Source organism: Hirundo rustica, chromosome 16 (genome assembly GCF_015227805.2).
Source record: "Hirundo rustica isolate bHirRus1 chromosome 16, bHirRus1.pri.v3, whole genome shotgun sequence".
Classification (NCBI taxonomy): domain Eukaryota; kingdom Metazoa; phylum Chordata; class Aves; order Passeriformes; family Hirundinidae; genus Hirundo; species Hirundo rustica.
In genome coordinates this window covers 10,572,801-10,593,019 of record NC_053465.1, presented here as the reverse complement: position 1 = coordinate 10,593,019, position 20,219 = coordinate 10,572,801, and the positions used below count along the sequence as shown (strand labels likewise).

At 40.9% G+C, this 20,219-nt stretch overlaps 1 protein-coding gene across 2 annotated transcripts in view; it reads left to right on the top strand.

Moving 5' to 3' along the window:
* Window positions 1-19,276, top strand: part of DHX35 (DEAH-box helicase 35) — a 29,661-nt gene extending 10,385 nt beyond the window's left edge. The window contains exons 12-22 of one of the 2 annotated variants that reach the window (XM_040080167.2): window positions 2,226-2,436; window positions 4,057-4,181; window positions 4,617-4,671; window positions 9,492-9,587; window positions 9,940-10,034; window positions 10,617-10,694; window positions 11,825-11,954; window positions 12,655-12,736; window positions 13,283-13,354; window positions 14,936-15,047; window positions 17,535-19,276. In XM_040080167.2, the coding sequence (XP_039936101.1) occupies window positions 2,226-2,436; window positions 4,057-4,181; window positions 4,617-4,671; window positions 9,492-9,587; window positions 9,940-10,034; window positions 10,617-10,694; window positions 11,825-11,954; window positions 12,655-12,736; window positions 13,283-13,354; window positions 14,936-15,047; window positions 17,535-17,579 (1,101 nt within the window). In that variant the 3' untranslated portion in view covers window positions 17,580-19,276. Of the gene's footprint in view, window positions 1-2,225; window positions 2,437-4,056; window positions 4,182-4,616; window positions 4,672-9,491; window positions 9,588-9,939; window positions 10,035-10,616; window positions 10,695-11,824; window positions 11,955-12,654; window positions 12,737-13,282; window positions 13,355-14,935; window positions 15,075-17,534 lie in introns of both variants that reach the window. The other variant, XM_040080166.1, reaches the window with a different exon arrangement.
* Window positions 19,277-20,219: the final 943 nt, after the last annotated feature.

The following is a 20,219-nucleotide window of genomic DNA, read 5'->3' as shown; positions in this document are numbered from 1 at the left end:
AACATTTCATATAAATACTTCTCTCTGGGATATGACATTAGTCAATTAACTTTCAAAACTTACTTTTTAATTTCAGGTGAAGTAAGCATTAGATTTCCCTCTGTTGTCTGGGAACAATTATTTTTAATATTTTAGGGCATACATATATAAGTGAATCTCTGCAGGAATGTGGAACTCTTAATCCACTCTGTTCTCCTCCTATCCCCCACTTCCTTCCAGTGTGGGGAATAGTTCAGTGTAACTGTGAAGCAGGAAGAAAATATTCTTTGTATGCTGCATAAGAACACTTGATTTACAGTCAGTTAATCTTTTTCTCTGCAAACACTGCCAATGATTTTCTCTGCAAACACTGCCAAGCTCTTCTTTTATGAAGAGAGAATAAATTTGAATAAGAAAGTGATTGTGAAGCTGTAAGAACTGCTATGCAAACTTATTTGGCTTATTGCAAGCTGACAGCTCCTTCTGCTGCTTGTACTGCATCTTTTTTTGTGCTCCTGAGGGTGTCCTGGTTCAGTCATGGCTGAGATCTCTCACTGGCTGGTTATGGGAAACAGAAAAAGCAGAAAACTCTCAGAGCTGTGTAGATGCAGGCCTAGAGATAGAAATATACCGGAACAAGGACAATTATAAAACTGTGTTTCTGTGCTGTGTAGAGGTAGGCCTTAGCAAGCAGAAAAATATGTCAAGCAAGATAATAGAAAAGTTTAATAATGAGGCTCTGTGCTTTGTTTATAGAAGAGTATAAACAGATTCTGAATAGCAAGAAATTGTTAGCTACAAGGCTAGATACAAGGTATACGTGTCATTTTAATGAGTGGTTTATGCAGATGTCTGAAAGCTCTTAACAATTTCCTTTTGGTTAGAAAACTTTTAAAAGGCCTTGTAACAAAGAGAACTTTGGCTGCTGTTGGCAAGACGTGAGAGCTGTTGCCGTCTTTCAATTGTCTCACCCTGTACTGAGGCTGATGTTGCAATAAAAGCTCGAGGAACGTCTCCCAGCAGTCCTGTCCCGTTATTTGGAAATACCCATCCAACATGATGTGTATGGTGTATATATAGTGTGTATGGTGTATTTATAGTATGTATGGTGTGTATAGTGTATATATAGTGTGTATGGTATATATAGTAGGTATGGTGTGTATGGTGTATATATAGTGTGTATGGTGTATATATAGTGTGTATGGTGTGTATGGTGTATTTATAGTATGTATGGTGTGTATAGTGTATATATAGTGTGTATGGTGTCTTTCTCGTCTGTATGGTGTGTCTCGTGTCTATCTCGTGTGTCTGGTGTCTTTCTCGTCTGTCTGGTGTGTCTCGTGTCTCTCTCGTGTGTCTGGTCTCTCTCGTCTGTCTGGTGTGTCTCGTGTCTCTCTCGTGTGTCTGGTCTCTCTCGTCTGTCTGGTGTGTCTCGTGTCTCTCTCGTGTGTCTGGTCTCTCTCGTCGGTCTGGTGTGTCTGGTGTCTCTCTCGTGTGTCTGGTGTCTCTCTCGTGTGTCTGGTGTGTCTGGTGTCTTTCTCGTCTGTCTGGTGTGTCTCGTGTCTCTCTCGTGTGTCTGGTGTCTTTCTCGTCTGTCTGGTGTGTCTCGTGTCTCTCTCGTGTGTCTGGTCTCTCTCGTCTGTCTGGTGTGTCTCGTGTCTCTCTCGTGTGTCTGGTGTCTTTCTCGTCTGTCTGGTGTGTCTCGTGTCTCTCTCGTGTGTCTGGTCTCTCTCGTCTGTCTGGTGTGTCTCGTGTCTCTCTCGTGTGTCTGGTCTCTCTCGTCTGTCTGGTGTGTCTCGTGTGTCTCTCGTGTGTCTGGTCTCTCTCGTCTGTCTGGTGTGTCTCGTGTCTCTCTCGTGTGTCTGGTCTCTCTCGTCTGTAATAGTGTCTCTATCGTGTGTCTGGTGTATCTATAGTAAGTATGCTGTGTCATCGTGTATCTCGTGTGTCTGGTATCTCTAGTACTGTCTGGTGTGTCTCGTGTCTCTCTCGTGTGTCTGGTCTCTCCTCGTCCTGTATGGTGTGTCTCGTGTCTCTTCGTGTGTCTGGTCTCTCTCGTCTGTCTGGTGTGTCCTCGTGTCTCTCGCGTGTGTCTGGTCTCTCTCAGTCTGTATGGTGTGTATAGTGTGTGTATGGTGTGTATATACAGTGTGTATAGTGTGTATATATAGTGTGTATGGTGTTTGGCTGATGGGGTCACTGAGACCGGGGAGCTCACGGGATCCTCTCTGTGCCTGTGCCTGCAGGTGATCGTTGCCACCAACATTGCTGAGACGTCCATCACGGTGCACGGCATCTCCTTTGTCATCGACTGTGGCTTTGTGAAGCTGCGTGCCTACAACCCCAAGACGGCCATCGAGTGCCTGGTGGTGGTGCCGGTGTCCAAAGCCTCGGCCAACCAGCGGGCGGGGCGCGCCGGCCGCAACCGCTCGGGCAAGTGCTACCGCCTCTACACAGGTCAGCAGCTGCTGTCACCTCATTTCCCTGCGCTCTGGCTGTGTCTGTAGTGTGAGATTAGGGAGAAAAAGCCTTTCGTTCTTTTGTCGAAAGAACAGAATTTTCCTTTGTTGTTCCTCGGGCTTGTTTAGAAATGCCTCGTTCTTTTGTGCTAGGTGTTGGAAATGGAGTGTTTTTGTGAGTCAGAAGCACAAATGGGGTAGAGTCAGCAGCTGCAAACATGAAATGTTAATGCAGCTCTTAAAGTGGTGTGCTTATTAAGAAGTTTGTTCTTTAAGGATTTTGGTTTCTGAGCGGTTTCAGTTTGTAATACTTACCAGTGATGCTCTCTTATCTGACTGAAGCCTTCAGAGACCTTGCATTTAACAAAAGGGCTCTGGAAATCCTTTAGGTAACTCAGAAAAAACTTCATGTCTCTTTTTTTCCTAGGAGTAGCTGCCAACCCCAAATTCTCCCCTTGAATCAATGACCCTGGCAGTGCACAAAAATTGCTGTTATAAATAAATCTCTTGGCCACCTCACCCTTTCCAGAAAGCTGCAATCAAAGTGTCTGCTCTCAGCTGCTTAATGAGGAAAGTCTTTGCAACTGAACACTCCCATTGCTGATGGGCTTCAGGTCCTCTCTAGTTTTACTGGAGCTCTGAGACATTGGAGATGAAGCATTTTCCTTTAAAACGTGCTTGCCAGCAGTTGCCACGTTAAACCAAGCCATGATTTATGGTCTGAATTTATGTGTATCCAGTAAGAATCAGGAGACAATATGTGCTACTCGTAGCTTTGTGAGTGTTTTACTGGAGAAACCATGACTACACTGAGGATATTTTTGTGTGCTCAAGAGCTAGTCTAGGGAGTGCTGTAAGAAGTATTTTAAAGGAGGGAAAAAATAAAAAAAGAAAAGTAGAAAGTGCACAGAGTGAACAACAGCAGACAAACAGCACCGTCTTTGTCCTAGGGAAGGTTTGAGATAGAAAAGGGTTCTGTAGAAATGAAAATAGTTTGGGTGAAAATAATGTTGGATGTGCCTTTTCTTTTTTTTACTGTACTATAGTTGGTTAGTGGAAGGTTACAAAGGTTTTATACACTGAGTATTTTTCCAGACTTGGACTTTATAGTGGATGTGATTTTAAAAATGCATTGTTAAATAAATTGTTTTTCCACCCTTAATCTTTATTTAAAATATATATTTCAAACCTTCATTTGTTTAAGTAGTTACAAAAATAGTGTTCTTGTACTGAAAGCATGCTGCTTTGGAACTTCTCCATGTCTCTTTAAAAAGATGCTTTTTTTGTAGTGTTGCACCCTGCCTTTTACTTTCTGACAAAAACATCAAACAGAAGAGAAACAAAACACTTCCAGATTTCTGTGAAGACTTTATAACGTTTCAAATTGAAATGTGGGTGGGTGAACTACAGAATCAGCACTGTAGCCAAAGCCATTGAATTTCTATTCAAATAAAAGTAATATAAAATACAGTAATTGCAGAAAGATCATCTTTGGGTTAGAGATGTTAAGTATCCGTATGTGATAATTTAAACTTGAAATGGGTGTGATTCTGTCGTGGTGACTGCACAGAAGGGGAGTTGAAGCTCAGTCCCCAGTTGTTTCTTTGTCCCCCCACAGAGGAGGACTTTGAGAAGCTGCCCAAGTCCACGGTGCCCGAGATGCAGCGCAGTAACCTGGCCCCTGTCATCCTGCAGCTCAAGGCTTTGGGGATCGACAACGTGCTCAGGTTCCCCTTCCTGTCGGTGAGTCCCAATGGCTGTCACCTTTCCTGGGGCTGAGGAGAGCTCAGGAGATGACTTGGGGACAGCCCACAGAATCATTCACCATGGCCCTGCTGATCTGGAAAGCTTTGTCCCCTGTCAGGCAGCAAAGTGTGTTCCTGGGAACCAAAAGTGCAAATAATGTGTGTGACTACTTAGAAACAACCATTTATATTGCAGAGTTGGATGTTAAAATTGTTGAGACGTCAGGAAAGTCTTCAAAAGACAAACTGTGAAGTTTTGTAGAATTGTAACTGCAATCCCTTTGCACTGAATTTATGAACAAGGAAGGGTGTGAGAGCTCTTTTTTCATTTTGCAGCAGAGAGTAGGTAGTTAAGGATTTTGCAAAAGAGGAAGATTTATGAACTCATGTTCTATGCTGATAACTTCAATCAATGCACATTTTCTCTTCACAGCCACCCCCTGCACAGTCAATGGTGCAAGCTTTAGAGTTGCTGTATGCTTTGGGAGGTGAGATTTTAATGCTTTACTTTATTTGTAGCTATGTTATAGGAGTTGTGAAAAAAAATGGTAGCTGGTATTTGATGACTGGATGGACTTTAATAAAATTTACATTTGAGAACTGTACTCTGGGAAAGAAAGAGAAACACAGCTGTGACTGTGGAGACTTTTTGTTGGTGGGCTTTTGGAGTATACCTCAGTCTCTTCTGGATTTGCTTTCTTGTGGTTATTTCAGACAGGTAAGCAAGCAAACAGCAGCAATAGAGTTTAAACTAGAATTTAACTATTTAGATTGGGTAAATGAGTATTTTGTAGCTATCTTATCTGTATTTCCTTGCAATTTCATGGGAGGAAAACAGCTATTTGTCCTTGCTAAGAACAAGGCTGTGAGCTGATGAGGGTGTTTGTTCCCTGGCAGATCCTGTTTGAGTTTCTTCAGTCTTTACAGAGTGATATGAAGATAAAAATAGAGTATGGACACTAATTAGACCGGTAGAGGAGTTAGACACTAAATTTACCTACATCCAGTTAGATAAGTTGTTACATGCCTAAGACTTGGTGTGTGGTGTCTTTTATTTCATGTTACTGTGCCAGCAGTGGAAATGTTAACACTTGCAAATATAAACAAAAAAAGTTGTAAACAAAGGTTTGGCTGTAATAACCCAGAATTTATCAAGGCTGATAGAATTGCAACTTTATTCCTTAGTGGGACTTTGAAAAGTCCAGTGTGTCTATTGTAAATTTTCCTGTTAACACGTTGCTGTCATTATCTGATCTTGCTGTGTGTGTACTGGAACTCTGCCTAAGCATTGTGAGTCAAATGTGATGCCTGAATTTGGGAGAGCTCAGTCCCTGGAGGCTATGCATGAAACCCCACAGAGAATGTGATAGTTTTCAAACAGCCTTCTTGCTATAATTTTGAAGGTTTGACTTACAAAAGTTATTAAGAGGTAATTTAATTACAATTTTTAAAATGAATTCCAGTCTGTTCTCTGCTCTGGTTGCAGGATGGGCTGTGGCTGTAAGGCTACACCTGCTGTAGTGTAATGCTCTTCATGTTTGTGCTGTTGGTCCTGCAGCTGAGTCAAACTGTTCTGATTCTATTAGCTGTGATTACAGGATACAACCACTAATAAAACCTCCGATCATCCCTAAAACCAACACATTTTCTCCTGGATGAACTGGAACTCTGTTTGTCAAGGCAGTGTGTGTGTGTTCCAGTGCACAGCTTGATGGCTTTTCATGCTTTGAAATGTATGCTGCTTGAAAAGACTCTGCTCTAGTTTTAGTATTGAACCTGCCAATTATGGACAAGTCAACAGATACACATAAACTTGTAATGAGAAGAAAAGATCAGTCTGACAGATCTTGAGAGCATAATTCATTATTAGCTACTTAAAAGAGTATATTTTTTAAATTCTGTTCTCTGTGTTACTAATCACTGGAGTCTCAGCAGCACTGTTGGCATATGGTTTGTTTTTAGGTGGTTCTGTGAGGAGTGGGGACTTGGACTTGATCCTTGTGGGTGGGTCCCTTCCAGCTTGAGATAGGCTTTGATTCTAAGTGTGTTCTTTCTGGTTTAATTCATTATGTTGCTGTTGGATACTTTTAACACTCAGATCACACTGTAGTAATATGTTTTTATACACAGTTTTCAATTCCTTTTTGTGTGGTGAGTGGGATGCCTGCTGCCTAATTTTGTTTATAGGAAGAACTGTTAAATTGTGGAGGTTTTTTGACAGCTATTTAATCTTTTTGAATGCAACAAACTAAACAAAACAGAAACTCAATGTGAGGCCAAGCAATCAAAACTAATCTCTGTTTGACTTTAGCTCCTTGTTTGTAGCTAATTCTGAGTTGACAGTGTTTGCTCCATAATGTAAACATGAGGCAGCATAAAGGAGATTGTGTAAGTTTTGGAAGCTTCCAGAGATTTGTGGCTGTTTTTTAGACCACTCACAGATGCTGTGCTGTAACTTGTGGCACTCTGCTCTCTTTTTATTCTCATGGAGCTGTAACACTGCTTGGCCAGGGTTTTGCCCTGTGCTGGTTCAGTTCCATTTCGCAAAGGAGGGTTTCACTTAAGGCACTTGGTTCTTGGCAACCTCTGCAAGCTGGGAACAAGGACCTTCACAGTGGCTCAGGAACGTGTTGCAAGGATGAATTCACAGCCAAAACCACCTTAGGGAAATGGAGAGGAAAGTTCAATAAACTCACTGATTAGCTGGGTGATGTTTTGGCAGAAGTGTTGTGCTCATGTAGCCTCAAAGAGCTCTTAATTCTCTTGGCTTTGTAGCAGAACAGAGAAGTGCTGATCTTGGTGTTTCAGATGGAAAGAAATGTGTATGCATGTGTGTGATACATGGATTCACTCTTCAGTTTTTGCTGAAGTTTAAGGTGAAGTTAAGTTTTAGGTGGTTTATTACAAAGATTTTATATAAGGAGCAGAGGTGAAGCTGCCCAAGCATTTGTAGGTGCAGTGAGGATTAAATTTCTCTTATGCAAGTTAGGAACATGAATTTCATCACTGGCATTGCAGTCACATGCAGAAATGCAGTTTGGGGTCAGGCCCCTGTTGTGCCAGCGTGCTGCCAACTCCAGATGCTCCTAAGGCTGAGATAGCTGTGTTGAATAAACACATCACTCTTTGTAGAGGGATTATTTTTACAGTGGTGCAAACTGATTACATCAGTAGTATCTCTCCTCAGCCTTCTCCTTTGATGCCCTTTTGAGCGTCTGAGTTGTCTGTTGGAGTTTATTTGTTTTGAGTATAATTGAAGAGGTAAATAAGCAGGCAAAAAGTGGCTTTATTTTTAGAGTTATTTCAGGTCTTTGTTGAAGATTTGTTTGTGGGTTGTCACCTATCAGAAACAGCCACTCTACCTAAGTTTAAAAAGGATAGTTTTAATCCCTCAGCCTGTCACACACTGGTGGTTGTTACTTGAAACATTTTAGTGCCATCGTGCTTGAATAATCTCTCCTGAGAACATTTAATTAAAATCTTTGTAATATCTTTTTCTAAGATCTTTAATTTCCTGTATATATGTGGATTCAGTGGTTGGTTCCAGGATTATTTGAAGGAAACTTTCACCTATTCCAAACTAATACCCATTGCACGCTATATTCAAGCTTATTACTACAGATAGATCTGTGCCCAACCCATATATAGATCATGCAAAATTGTATTGACATTTGTAGAATGTAGCAGAAGCCAAAAAATTTTGGCTGGATGCACCTGTAGAAAGTGATGCATAAACATATGTAATTTCTGCTACTTAGGAATGCAGTTGTCTTTCTGTGGATGAAAACCCATCAAAGCTATTAGCTGTGGTAGAACTTAAATGTCTCATGGGGCACTAGTCAAATGAAAGCTATCATAGCTTAATTTTTGCAGCTGCTGTGACTTTGTGTTTAAATATATTAGTTCACCATTGCACCAAAGCTGCCTTTGGTACCTGTTTCTGAGGAAAGCACTGTGACATTATGTGAAAAGCCTGGTAGGTTTTGTTGGACAGTGTAGGCGTGCGAGAGTGAATTACTACATTGTCATGAGTTGATAGCTTATCAAATAATAAAATAAACACTGGCTGGAGGGATCTGTGGGTTCAGATATGCTGACATGACTTATAGGAGATCTCATTCCTTGACCTGATTTGTGGTTTTGCTTTTCTGTGTGAAACCGAGCTGCAGTGCAGCTGTGGCTTTGTTACCACCACGCAGTCTGACAAATAATGTGTTTAGATTATGTGGGAGCCACAGTTGTGTTTCCTCCGGTCGCTTTGCTGTGGTTGGTTTTGCAACCTGCAGTGCCCCAAAGTCCTGTTACTGGGCTCTCCCTCACCCCTGCTTGTGTAGCCTTTCTTGTGCTTTACCTCTTCGTCATACCTCATACAACTTGAAGTTTTCTCTTTCAAATTTTCCTCTTTTCTGCCTTCCTTAGCAAGCTTTTTTTCCTTGTTACTGTTTCCTGGGTATTGTATTTTTTTTAATTCAACCTCCTCTTGCAAAGGAAAAACTTTTCCATTTAAATCTTTCCCTGAAATCTCACCACAAAACTCAGGGTTAGTCTGTGACCTGTTGCTTTGCATGGGTCACCCTTGCTGCAGGGCTTTGGTTGGAGGGAGCCAGAATTCTAAGATGGTGAATGTGCAGGGTTGCTCAGGGAGAACTGGGCATCACAGAACAAGCTCAGGCCTCCCTCCTGTGCCATCTCCAGGGAAAAGGCTACAGCTGGAATGTGGCTGGCAGTTGAGTGGTTGATACACGGGGCAGACTAAAGTGTAGAAAACCTTCATCAACTGTGCATCTCTTTTTTAGATAATAATGAATTCTTTTTCTCCATGACCTAAGTAGATGTGCTTGGAAAAATGACAGCCTACTGTCAGCAGCGCTTCCTGTTTCTGCAATAATGCCTGTTCCATGGTTATCCTCATTTTCATTCTCATCTGCTTTACATCCCCATGAACAAAAATGTTACTAAATATTTAAACAGGGGATCAGAGGTCTAACATATAATATCCCCTCTGGCCATGGCATTGACTTGGACTGCATGTTTTTTTAATTATTGACAGTAACAGTGAAACTTGGTCAAAATTAAAAAACTTGTGTGTTCGAGTATTTTTGGAAAAAAAAAATTCTGGTGACCCATGGGAGAGTAAATGGGTATCATGGATTGCCTTTAAGCTTAGTGTAATATACATTCAGCAAATCTAAGGTGCATTTGCTATATTTTAGCTTGTAATTCTGCTCTTTAGTGCAGTTTAAGTCTAAAAGAAGCCTTGCTGTGCTATTTTCCCTGTGTCCCAGCTGCATTTCTTAATGTGCTGCAGGTTTGGATATGCACTGCCGATTAACAGAGCCCCTTGGAATGAGAATAGCAGAGTTTCCTTTGAACCCTATGTTTGCAAAGATGCTTCTGGAATCAGGTAGGAGAAAAAAAGATCAGAGTTTCTTCGCAGTCATGTGATTGTAATGTGTTGATAGACATTTGCTAAACTCAAACCATACTTCATCTTGGTGTGGTCTGCAGTGAAAAGAATTGGTTAAAGGCTCTATTAAATAATTAGTCTAAGACATTTTGCAGCCTAATAACTCTAACATTTGCCTCTTAAGTTTTCCACTGAAAACATTCACTTTTATACTAAAAAAATCCAGGAGTTTATGTATTTTTGTTTTAAATATTATAAAAACATATTCTGGTTCTTTTTCATTTTATTCTCTGTGGGGGTAAGTTGAATGGAAGATTTCCTTTATTGAATTTTTCCATTTACTCTTCAGGAAATTTTGGCTGCTCCCAAGAGATACTGACAATTGCTGCCATGATGCAGATTCAAAACATCTTTGTGATCCCTCCAAATCAAAAAAATCAGGCTGTAAGTTCAGTTGTGTCTCGTTTTCTGTTTGTTGGTTCCGCATTTCTGGACTTCTGGCAAGTATTTTACTGGTGCCTATTACAGACTGCAACTTCGTGTGAAAATAAAATAAGGTCTGGAATTGTATCTGTGTTGCAGGTAAAAGAAGAAACCAAATAACAGGGGAACCTTAGAGTGCTAAAATCCTCCTTCTGAGGGTCAGAAACATGAAAGGTTATAAAACAATGTTGGTCAGTGTAAGAGTTTGCAAAAAAATCCTCCAAGACCTTGCCACACACCAATTCCTTTTGAGATGAACAAAACAGGAAGGATGTAGCAAATCCTTAATAGGGGATTATCAGGCAGGGGCCTGATTTTAATGAATGGAGATTCTTTATCTGTTCATTTTTCTAATTTCAGTTTTAGAAGTGTTCCTGGCTATAGGGGGGTTAGTAAAGTGTTGCTGTTGCCCAGAGGAGCTGCCCTAGATGGTAAGAATTTTAACAGCCCCCAGGAAATACAGAACTGAAGGGAACTGGGCGTGTCAGACCTGATTTCACCAAAAATCAATCTGCTTATAAAATGCTATTTCTTGTTCTGCAGGCCAGGCAACACAGAAAGTTTGCTGTGGAAGAAGGTGATCATCTGACCATGCTGAATGTTTATGAAGCCTTTGTCAAAGTAAGTTCAAGTGGATGTGGATTTGCAGGGATGAAAGGAACGTGAGGATCTCACTTCTGAATCTGGAAGTTCTGGATACAAAAAGTCCTCAAAGCTGAGGACTTACCAAGCCTATCAAGTGATGATTCTGCATTGAAAGACTCTCTGGTCACCATTTGCCACAGACCTTCCACAGTTCCTCTGAACAGGGAGTAAAAGAGGATTTTGTTGGAGTACAGCACAGAAATGTTATGGATAGACAGCTGTGTTTTCAAGGTGACACAGATTTTGGCTTGGGGGAAAGCAAATATCCAAATTTCCAATGAAATTATTATTTTCTCATGTTTTACTGATGATAATATGCATTTAAATCTGGCAGTCTTTCTTTGGTGTTAATTTAAACTCATTGATGGTCATACCATGTTTTTCATTCACCTTGTGTTTTTACCCTGATGTCTAACACCAACCTTAGTACTGCTCTGTAAGCTGCAGTTTATTTAATAATTTTAAAATTGCTACACCTATTTGAGGGAAGTATATTTTGTTGGGATAAAGCACTTCTGTAGTAAAATACTTGCAGCAGTGCTGAGTTGAAGCAGTATAACCACCCAAGTGTTTAAAGATGACTTTTTTCCCCCAGCCACAAAGCAGCCAGGCAGGCACCAACTGAAATGTTGCCTTCACATTTTGTATCTGTGTAATTCTCTTAGAAGCAGTCAGATGCAAAAGCTCTTGGAAGGAGTGCTGGTTTCTGGAGAAGCAGCTCTTTGCAGAGAGGAGACCAATGAAAACAGCACTGAGAAGTTTGTTTACATTTTGAGGTTGAAAGCAGATGAGTTTATGTCTGAGAGAATTAAATGGAATGACTGATGCTCTTTTTCACCACGTATGAAGAAATGAAGCACATCTGTTTGAAAATACCCTGTAGCATTTGATCTGCTGCTATTTACAAGTTGTTTGAGACATGTTTCTTAGTTATTAGTGCTACATACCCTTGTTAGTTGCTCTGTAAATAGGTAATTTTCAGGGAAAACCACAATAAATGTGTTGTAAGAGATGAGAATTGAAACAGAACAAGGCTATCCAAAAGAGATTGGGTTTGCTTTGCTGATGGTATCTCACTGAGATTTTTTTCTCTTCTCCCTGTACAGCACAGCAAGAGCTCCCAGTGGTGCCAGGAGCACTTTTTGAACTACAAAGGGCTTGTGAGAGCTTCTGTTGTAAGAGAGCAGCTAAAAAAACTTCTCGTCCGCTTTAAAGTGCCAAAGAAGTCCAGTGAAGGTGATTTTTTTAAGCTCTTGTCCAATACACAGTGAAGGTCCTTTCCAAACTGTCAGTCTTCTCCCTGCTTTTCTTGTAACCTTTGCAGTATTTTTATCGTGGCCTCAAAGTAATGTTAATTTTGACCAGATTTTTTTTTCCTAAAAATGGCTGCAGAAGAGCGCTTTAACCTATTTGTACAATTAAATTTTAGTCCAGTCTTCATTAGTTGAGATTTCCAACAAAAGTTACAACCACCGATTGTCTATTTAATGGACAGGTTTTCCAAGAGACTCATAAATAGGTCACCCTGTTCCCTCTTTGTCTTTTCAAAAAGGCCATTTTTGTTCAGAGCGCTGTTCAGGTTTTGGGATGTGATTTCCAGCTGTGCTGTGTGTGCACGGGTGCCAGGACTGGTTTGTAGCACTTGTCTCTACCTGCTCTGAAAAATCATCCTTCAGTGCTCAGCTGTCACACTGGGCTTCTTTAGGGGCTGAAACTCTGCATGGAGACACAGGAGACAACGCTCATTTTTTAGGCAGGAATTTTTGCTTTGCTGTGAAATTGAAGTCAAAAGGAATTTCAGGGTTCATCTGCTCTCCTGCCTTTGCCATCAAAGCCTGATGCACTCTGAAAAGTTGTTTGAGATGATTAAGTGGTATTTTAGGGATTTTTGCCATTCCACTGACTCATCTTACAGAAAAAAAAATCTTCTTTCCAGGTGATCCAGATCCTGTTTTGAGATGCATAGTTTCTGGATTCTTTGCTAATGCAGCTAAATTCCACTCCACGGGAGCTTACAGGTGACTATATACGGTTTCACTGCAACTGGTGCTTGGTTGGAAAGCTCCTCTGATGAATAAATCTAAGTTTAATAAACAAGCAGATGTTTCTCCTAATTTGCAATTAGGACCATGTGGCAATTGATACACTAAATATTTGAAGCTCAGTATTTGCAAACTGCCTCAGTGTTTATCCCTTTTCTTTGGCAAATATAACTAAAATTATTAATAGTGGGAAGCTGATACTAGTAGTCATTAGTTTCATTAAAGTTAAGCAAGTCCAATTGTAGTGCAGTAGTGTTGTAGCGCTCCCAGAGCACTGAATAAAAGGCTGAAATGCTACTTTTTCATTTAATGGGGATAAAACTCTTTTAGGACATCAAATTATCAATTGTTCCTTTGGCCAGTATTTAAGCCTGGTTTCATCTGTTCATTAAATGCAAATGTTGTTAATTTACTCCAGCCCTTTCATTCTTGCTGTTATTAAACATCCATACTGGGGCAGAAAGGAACCAAATGTTAAGCAATAAAGAGAGGCACAGTCTGAAATAGTATCTTGCTTTCAAGGACTATCCGTGATGACCACGAGCTTCATATCCACCCCAGCTCGGTGCTGTATGCAGAGAAACCTCCACGCTGGTACGTTACAGCTGCTTTCTCTTCTTTGGGGATTTTTTAAAGGGATTTGCAGCATCCAAATTGAATTGCTTCTTTGCATCAGTGGGAGAATAGATGTCGAAGGTCATAGTTCCCACAGGGAGAATCCAAATGGCATTTCCTTTGTAGGGAGTATCCAAATAAATGAGGGAAATAGGGTGATGTTTAACTGTCAAAGAAACCTGCAGAGGTTGGAAAGCAGAGCCAGGTGACCCTGTTTAGTGGGCACCACATCTTGCACTGCAGATTGCTCTCCAAGTAGTCTCTGTACCTCAATAGAGCTAGGGTCAATTTACTCTTATTAAGCCTGTTAAGGAAATAGCCTATCAAACAGGTGCTGCAAAATGGCAAATGGATTGCAGGGAAAGGGCTTACACATAAAATGCATGATGTGAAAAGTTATGGCAGTCCAGCAGATTGAGGAAAGAACTGACTGTACTTCCCATCAGCTGGGATATGATCATTCCATAGGTAGGTCAAAGGTCCTCAGATAACAAACACAAATGTGTGTTGAACTCTCAGGTCAGCATGATCAACCTGAAATATTGGGATGTTCATCCTTCACTGCCTGCTGCTGAGACTTAGAAGGATAAGCTTGTCCTGCTGTCATGGCATCCTGTCACATATGGGTTTAACTTAGTCAGCAGCCTAAACTTCAGTGCTACTGCAGCCTGGGCAGCCATCCTCTATTGAGGGCTTCAATTCTTTTTCTCCTACAGGTGCATAGGAAATGTGTTTTCATTCTGGTTTGTTTTCCTCTGGTTTATTTTTAGTTGTGTTAGTTACCATGTCTCAGGGCGCATTTGGCAAAGAGAATGTTGGACTCTTTCTTCTTTGCTTTTGAGAGCTAAATACCAATTAATGAGAAACCACAAACCTCAGGTGTTTGCAGCTCTGCTGTGTGTAGAAGGCAGATAGTGACTCGAGGATTTGGTAAGCTGCCCTTCCAGTGCAAGGGTTTGCACTTCCTTGGGGAAAATGACCTCACCTACTGAAGGTGACCTCAGAAATATGACCTCCCCTGTGCTGGGAACCTGACTGTGCTGGCAGTGGGGATGAGTCCACATGGTTGGATGTTCCTAAATCTCCTCCCAGGAGATGTTCTGGCAGGAGTTAAAGCTGATTTCTTCCTCTGATGATTATCTCACTTGTCTGCAGACTGGCGCCAGGGATGGTCATGCTGGGGTTTGTGCCCTCCTTGTTGTGGGTGCAGAGTTTTGGTGCTTTGGACATCTTCCCTTTTGATATCCCAGAGTAATTCATACTTTGTCTTCCAAAGCATCAGCTGTGAGTCCCCCTTGACCCTATCATAAGAAACCTTGCACCCATGTGGTCTGGTAGTATGTGAGGTTGTTTTCATGGCAATCCAAAGATTTTCTTGATGTGGGGAACTCTGACCAACCCGAGAGAAAGAGGCAAGAGGCTGAATTGCAGCTCAGAGACTCTCTAGTCACTCTGTGAGTGCCACCTCTGGCAGCATGTATGTGAAACTGTCCAAACATGCTGTTAATCAGCTCCTTGCTTGACACCAAACACTGTTCATTTTTGTCTCCTTTCTCCCAGGGTGGTCTACAATGAAGTCATACAGACTGCTAAATACTACATGAGAGATGTGACAGCTGTTGAATCCTCGTGGCTCTTGGAGCTGGCACCTCACTTCTACCAGCAAGGAACGGTACGGAATCGGCATAAAGGCCAAACGGTACCATTGCTGCACCAGCAGCTCTTGTGTCTGAACTTTCTAAGGGTTTTTGTTTTGCTGTGGTCTAATGGGACAGAAATTAGGTTGGGTCTGTTCGTTATGGTGGTTTTAATATAAAGGAAGGGGGTAATGAGTGGATGCATGAAGCGTTTTTCCCTGTTATCCAGCCAATGGATCTCAGAGTTACAAAATGAGATCCATTTGCTGGTCAAGTTACATTTACCATCATATCACTTTGGGAAATGAAGCCTTCAGCCATTCTACACTTCAATACAGGCACTTGGTAGCACTTCCCTGAGCAGCACTGTAGGTAGGCAGTGGTCACAATTTGCATAATAATTTTAGGAGAGCCTTTGCATGCTTTGCAAATGTTTGTGAACATCCTGAGCCTTTTTTTTTTTTTTTTTTGGAGCATTAATTATGTTTACTGCAGAAAAATCAGTTCTGATCTGTTCAAATGTGAAATGGCAAAAAACAGCTGCTGTTTGTGCAAACCTTTATTGCAAATTGCTGTGTGTGATACAGATACCTTTTATTTATAAGTATCTTTTAGTAGTTGTCACTAACCTTTATTGACTGTCCCAGGTGAATCTGTCAATCCAGACTCATTCACTTGTCATTCTGAGAGCTGAATTGGTATGAATTATTAACTAAATGTTAGTTCAGCTGGAGCTGTTGGTACCATGTAGCCTATAAATACTATACAGATTAACAAATTGATCCTGTATTTGAATTTCCCGTGGGACATTAATATCTACTGAGCTTTATATTTTAAATTAATGAAATATTTCCAAAATCTGAGTGAAAAACTGCATTTGCATATCAGACCTGTGAAAAAGGTGATCTGTTTCTAATTTATACATCTGTTTCCCTATTTGACTTCTTGGAGAATGTGATGTTTGTTTTCTTTCACTTCCTTGGGGTTTTGTCAAAGTGGAGAATCCTGTGTTGCACGGAGCACCTTAGGGCACCTCTTTACACTTCCCAACGGTTTGGCATTTCTTCATGTGATTGACTTGAGAGAGGGCTTTTTTATGCTCATCTTGGATAATTCATCTCAATTATCCAAACAATTCCCATCTATAAATGGACTTACTAAGGAGCTGAATATTTTCTGCCTTTTTCCTGTGAGACATTTGCCAAAGGCACTGATGACCCCTTTGGGGCAGAGCCTTGAGCCTTCGGCTGCTGGGAAATGATCTGCAGACATGGTGTGAAAAGGAGCTGAGCCAATGTTGTATTAAATCTGTTCCTGCAATAATTAGTCCTTTGACTCACTTATTTACAATTGTCATGTAATTTACATTTAGCAGCCCACACCCACACAAAATCCAGTTGTGACCTCTCCTTGGGCTGAAGTTTGGGATGAGGTTTTCCTTTAGGTAGATGGTAGCAAACTTGTCTTGAATTGTGCTGCCTACCTGTCTGAGGGAACATGTTTTTCAGGATAGTGCTACTACTGCTGTAGATATTCTGTCAAATTACATCAAAACCTAATTTTTACCAATTTTTACCTTTTATTTGATCAAGTGAAGTTTCTTGGCAGTGTGACCTAATCACTGCTTTCATCTTAAAATAAATGGTGGCTCTCAAGGATTCTGCTGGTTTTGAGGAAAATTCTCTGTTCCAGCCTGGTCAGTTATCCATATTAAAGTCTTGGGTGTCCTTATAAAATGTTTGAAAATTAGAAATATTTCTCTTGTATAAAACTTTGAGTCATACATGTAAAATTTGAATAAGTGAACTGTTGGAAATCACACAGGTTTGTGTTAGTTTATGGATATTCAGACCCTCTTTCTACTGAAGGATACATCTTTGTGCTGGGAAGGAAAGCACAAAGATGTATCCGTCAGTAGAAAAAGGATACATCTTTATTCTTTTGTCAAATTGAAAACAAATTACCACTGAATAGGACTCTCTGCTAAAAAATGTTCTTCTCTAGCTTGATCTTGAGCAGTTATTTCTCATTCCAAGTTTTGCAGAATTCTTTTCATATTTCATTCCGTATTTGTAGGTCTTTAAGGGCGCAGAGGTTCCAAAGGTCCAGTGCAACTTCAGGATTTATACAGTTGTTAAAATCTTGTCCTTCACGTACATTCTCCTGGTGATTTTTGCAGATGTGATGTTGGGGCCACATCTTTCTTCCTGTGCATTTTTACACCTGGAAAATCGCTTCCAGTGGGAAATTGTTCCTATGCTTGCAGCTAGTACAGAAGAACTAGAAGTTATTTTATTAGAAGCCAGAATATCACTTTGGGGTACATGTGGATTTTTATTTAATGGGTTTATTTCAGTTGTGTCAGTGACAAGCAGAGCTTGGATGGGTGTGGATATTTGTGTTAGAATTTATTTAAATTGTGATTAGGGATAGAAAGCATTGTAGTTGATTTTTTTTCTAATTTTGTTCTGTCTGCTAAGCAGTTTTTTTGTTGTTGTTGTTGTTCTTTTCTTTTCTTGCAGCATCTTTCCTTGAAAGCAAAAAGGGCTAAAGTAGATGACCACTGACATGACTTCAGTTGTGACATCAGAAGCAGAACCTACCAGTGATTTCAAGCTGGCTACAGTCCATTCAGCAGTCAGTTCATTAGCAATTTGATCTTCCATCAATCTAAATGTTTAAATGCCTGCCAGGATCTGTAGGGGTTTATGCATGACCAGTACATTGTAAACATAGAGCTTGCATTGTGGACATTTTAATCTTTGCCTACTTGACCTCTGTTGTTAATCTGGGCATGTTGCTCCTTTTAAATAGGTAGAAAAAACAACTTAAAAAAGTAAGAGGACATACAGGACCACACAAAAACCTGAAACCTTCAAGAAAGAAACAGATTTCCTGGAGTGGTACTGCCTTATGAGCGTGGGGAGTAGGGTACCCTGCCTCTTGTCACCCAGAGCACTGTGACTTACACCGGCCAAACTGAGCCTGGCTCCTGCCAGCAGGAGTTCAGGGCAATCAACTACTCCTTGAAATGCAAGGTGCTGCCGTGGAAACATTGATGTCGTGTTGGACCATCCCAAACTGGTGCAGCTTGTGCTCCCAAGCAGTAAAAGTGTCCTGCCCGAGGCTGAGCAGTCCCTGGATACTGAAATGTCTGGGTTCTGCACATGGGAGTTGCTGTTTGGGGGAGGGGGTAGAAAGAGCAGCTCAGTATTTTTAAGATGGATTAATTTTCTGCTCAATCAGGGGACTAAAGATGTATGCTCACAATCAATCAAGTTCATAGACGGGGCTTTTCTTTTTTATCCTATGAGAGAAAAAATGTTAACCTTCCACTGGTTGGAAATTCCAGTAAATTTCATCTGGGGAATATCATGGAACTCTGGTTTTTAGCCTCTGTTGATCAGCAAAGAAGGAAATGTTCTATACTTTCCTATAAGGAACACAGTCCTTTATATTTCTTTTATTACAAATCTGTTCTTTACTGCTTGGGACTCGTTTTCCTCTGTTACTGAGGAGAAGGATGCTCTGAACAGTTGCTGCTTTAATTGGGATCCCATGGCTACTTTTCAGTAGGAAATTATGCTCGTTTAAGTTTTAACAAGATAGCTTGGATACATATATTTATTTATTTCCATTTTCCATTTTTTACCTATTGATATTTATTTTAGAAAGACATCACTTGAAGATTTTATTTTTGTAATTTAACTGATTCGATGAATGTGTTTTTCGCTGTTTTATTTTCTTCTTAAAAAAACCAAACAAAACAAAATAGGATGTAAATAGGCAAAAATTTCTACATAGAACAAATGCCTTCCTCATCACAGGACTGCCTTGAAAACTTTTCTTGAGAGCTTCTTTCCCTTGTCCCTTCCAAATGCCTGCGGAGAGAGCACGTCGTGCCCCGTGCACTGTGTGGTCTCCTCGGCGTGTCTGCCCTGACTGCCAGCACAAACACATGTACCAGTCTCCAGGAATGGCACCAGCAGCGTGAAAACTGTGTCACCTTCCTCCTCGTTGTCCCTGTGAGCCTCACCTTTGTATTTCTCTCTTAGACTGGAAGCTCCTCGGGGCAGGGACTGTCTCCCAGCCAGAGCTGAGAGCAGTGTTGGAACTCACTAAAAAGATTCAATTTTTAGGTGGTTTTTTTTTTTTTTTTTCTCTTAAAGGATGGGAGAAAGAACTGAATATGAAGACTTGACAATTGTCTGTGTTTCTCTGTCCTCTGGAAGTGTTCTTAAGAAAAATAAAACTGTTGAATTGAGGAAGCTTGGGAATGCATCACTTTGGCCTGAGCAGGGCGGAATTTATTTAAGTAGTGATTAAAGCTGTGATTTCTGGGTGATTTGCCAGGGGGCTGGGTGGGTGTGTTGGGCTGGGCTGGCAGTGGGTGAGCACTGCATTTGCCAGCTCTGAGAATTTTGGGTGGCTCTGGAGATCCGTGTTGTCCAGATGTTCTTTTACCTGGCTGCACAGCTGCAACACTTCCTCTAGGAATGATTGTGATTCCTGCAGAGGTCAGAATCCAGGGATTTGTCACATGCTGCAAACCGTTGTGGTTAGGTAAGAATGAGTGCAGTAGGTCTTTATAAACAAACAAACAAAAGAGAAATTGAGACTAGTCTTTTTAGCAGTTTTACAAACTATTGGGGTATCACCACGCCCAGAACAGGCAGAACTTGCACTAGAGATGCAGGCTAAGAATAAGTGTTCTTAGGATCCAGACTAAGATCACTTTAGAGAGAAAACATTGCTGGTATCAGATGTGGGCCCTTGGAAGGTGGTGGAAGACAGAAAACTTAAAAAAACCCCTGAAAATCTCTTTATTTTGTAAAGCTTTGACCTCCAGCTCTCTGCTAGCTTAGTAGAGAGCATTCTGCTTTAAGTAGCTTTGTGTAAGGGGGTGTCTCTGCCTTGGTGGTGGCTCTCTGCTGCACGAACAGGAGGCGGTGGGGGAGCTTGGAGTAATTTGAAGATGGTTGTCAGGAGTTTGGAAACATTTAAGGGTTTGAACCCTGGTTTTAGAGAATGAGGTTAAAATACCAGCCTGGTGAATCAAAATGCTGCTTGGGATAGAAGTCATTGCACTGCTGGCGAGGAGATAGATTGTTTTAAAAAGTAAATTTACTACCCACTGACATCAAATGACTGTGGGGTAAAAAAAGGTGCACTCCTCAAGCCCCTGAGAAAGTGCTGTCTGTGTTTCA